This window comes from Syzygium oleosum, unplaced genomic scaffold (genome assembly GCF_021117445.2).
Source record: "Syzygium oleosum isolate NSW1041296 unplaced genomic scaffold, Sole_v2.1 Sole_v2.08, whole genome shotgun sequence".
Classification (NCBI taxonomy): Eukaryota; Viridiplantae; Streptophyta; class Magnoliopsida; order Myrtales; family Myrtaceae; genus Syzygium; species Syzygium oleosum.
This window is the reverse complement of record NW_026607492.1, coordinates 11,376,396-11,378,310: the sequence shown is the minus strand read 5'-3', so window position 1 is coordinate 11,378,310 and position 1,915 is coordinate 11,376,396. Positions and strand designations below refer to the sequence as shown.

General features: G+C 41.0%; 1 protein-coding gene across 1 annotated transcript; it reads left to right on the top strand.

The window, feature by feature from the left end:
- Positions 1–272: 272 nt before the first annotated feature.
- Positions 273–1,614, top strand: LOC115665355 (uncharacterized). Its single transcript, XM_030587232.2, has 2 exons — positions 273–971; positions 1,263–1,614. Exons 1-2 carry the CDS (start codon positions 423–425, stop codon positions 1,314–1,316), a joined length of 603 nt encoding a protein of 200 aa, XP_030443092.1. The 5' UTR covers positions 273–422; the 3' UTR covers positions 1,317–1,614.
- The last annotated feature ends 301 nt before the right edge of the window (positions 1,615–1,915 follow it).

Below are 1,915 nucleotides of genomic sequence, written 5' to 3'. Positions count from 1 at the left end.
TTAATTCAATTTAATGGAAACTAACGGAGGGTAAATTAGTCACAAATATATCGGTTTGAGATTTTTAATGGTCAAAAAATTAGTTTGGGTAAATTTGTCAAATGTGTATCAATTTGAATTTTTTGATGGTCAAAAAATTTGTTTGAAGTAAAATTGCTACAGGAAAAATAATCATCGGATATGGCAACATATCAAAGCATAGTTAAAAGTAATAACATGGCTAGAATATCATAACAAATACATCCTCTAGTCAATTAGATATAAATAGGCACTCCCACTTCATTGCCACAGTGTCCACTGTTCCTGGCAAAGAAATAATCCCATTCTCTATTGCGATTCTCTCCATTTCTCTCACACATCGTGCCTCCTATCCACCCTCATTGCCCATCCGAGACCATCTTGAAGAAGAAAATCACAATCCAATGGCATGCATAGACACGTACAACTCCGACCAGCCGCAGTACAAGGGCGTGCCTATGAGCCCACGGATCTCCTTCTCCAACGACTTTGTCGACCTGAACCTCTCAACGAAGCAAGATGCAACGAGGAATCCTAGATCAGAAGCAGCAGCAGCCGCTTCAACAGACTTTGAGTTCTTCTCACCGTCGTCGTCATCGTCGTCGGTCGCAGGCTTCTCCATGATAAGCGCTGATGAGCTCTTCTTCAAGGGAAGGCTGTTGCCTCTCAAGAACGCGATATTCCCAAAGACGGCGACGGCGGTGGTGACTCTGCGGGATGAGCTTCTGACGAATGAGGATGAAGATGATGACAGTGCATTTGTGAAACCACCAAAGGGGTCAAGCACAAGGTGGAGGGGGATTCTGGGCCTGAAGAAGACGACCCACACTGCGTCCAAGAGATCGGTTGAGACAATCAGTGATGAGAAATTTGTTGAGTTTGAATTCAACAGTGATAAGTGTGATCTGGCCTCAGATGATCATAACACTATCGCTCCTGGCAAGGCATCACCGGTGAGTATAATTTTCTGCGTAAAATAAGGAAAATATTTTTGAGAAGTTTTACATGTGAAATTTATGTTCGTGCATCATGCAACATATAACACTTTGAAGATGGAGGAAACATATGGAATTTTGTGACATGAGAAATGAAACCTCATGAAAATGATATAAAGTGTCGTTACGCCAAGAACCGATGGATCTTGTTGGCCAGTGTATCGAGACTGTTGGTCGAGCCCTCCTGAAATCAGACTAATTACTGATCGAGAGTCATGTCTAATTAATGGTTTTCCGAACTCGATGCAGGAAGCGATGAATCATGGAGCGTCGGACCGCAGAGACACTGAGTTGGTATTGTAGGAGATTCAACCGGTGTGGTTGGGTTGCCTTGTGTTTTGGTGGTGTGATTCACTGCTCGTTGTGAAGTTAGTGTAAGTTCATGTTTGGACAAGATTCAAGATGTCAATGTTTGGATCATCCCGGTCGCATTAGCACTTTGAGGTGGTCTTTTCTTTTCTTTTTCCTCCATTTGTTTTGGGGCCTTAGTTTTCCTCTTCCACTTGAGTGGAGATGTGCCGATGTAAATTATCTCTTTATTTTGTCATTGAATGTGCAAATCTGATTACTGTGAAAAGCACAAGCTGTTAAAAATAGAAGGACTATGTTTGCCTCCGTTTCTGATCAGAGGAAAGATTTTTAGATTACAAAAATCAACGTCTTACATTGTAGGAAATGTACATTTCTATAAACCCACCAAACAGAGACTCGCCAGGGATGCAAGAAAATATGACCTGAAAAGATAAATATGCAAACAAAATAGTGAAAAACCAACAACGGAATGAAAAACAACGAAGAAAAATGAGGAGTCAATAAATACGCACCATTGATTACTCTTAGAATTAAGATATCAGAAATGGGATTAAGCGCAATAAATAGATTCGATTTCCCATGCCCCAACT

Bases quoted from the DNA above. Each gene is read 5' to 3' on its own strand.
- LOC115665355 (XM_030587232.2), top strand. From the start codon at position 423: ATGGCATGCATAGACACGTACAACTCCGACCAGCCGCAGTACAAGGGC. The intron at 972-1,262 runs GTGAGTATAATT...AACTCGATGCAG, and splicing joins CTCCTGGCAAGGCATCACCG to GAAGCGATGAATCATGGAGC.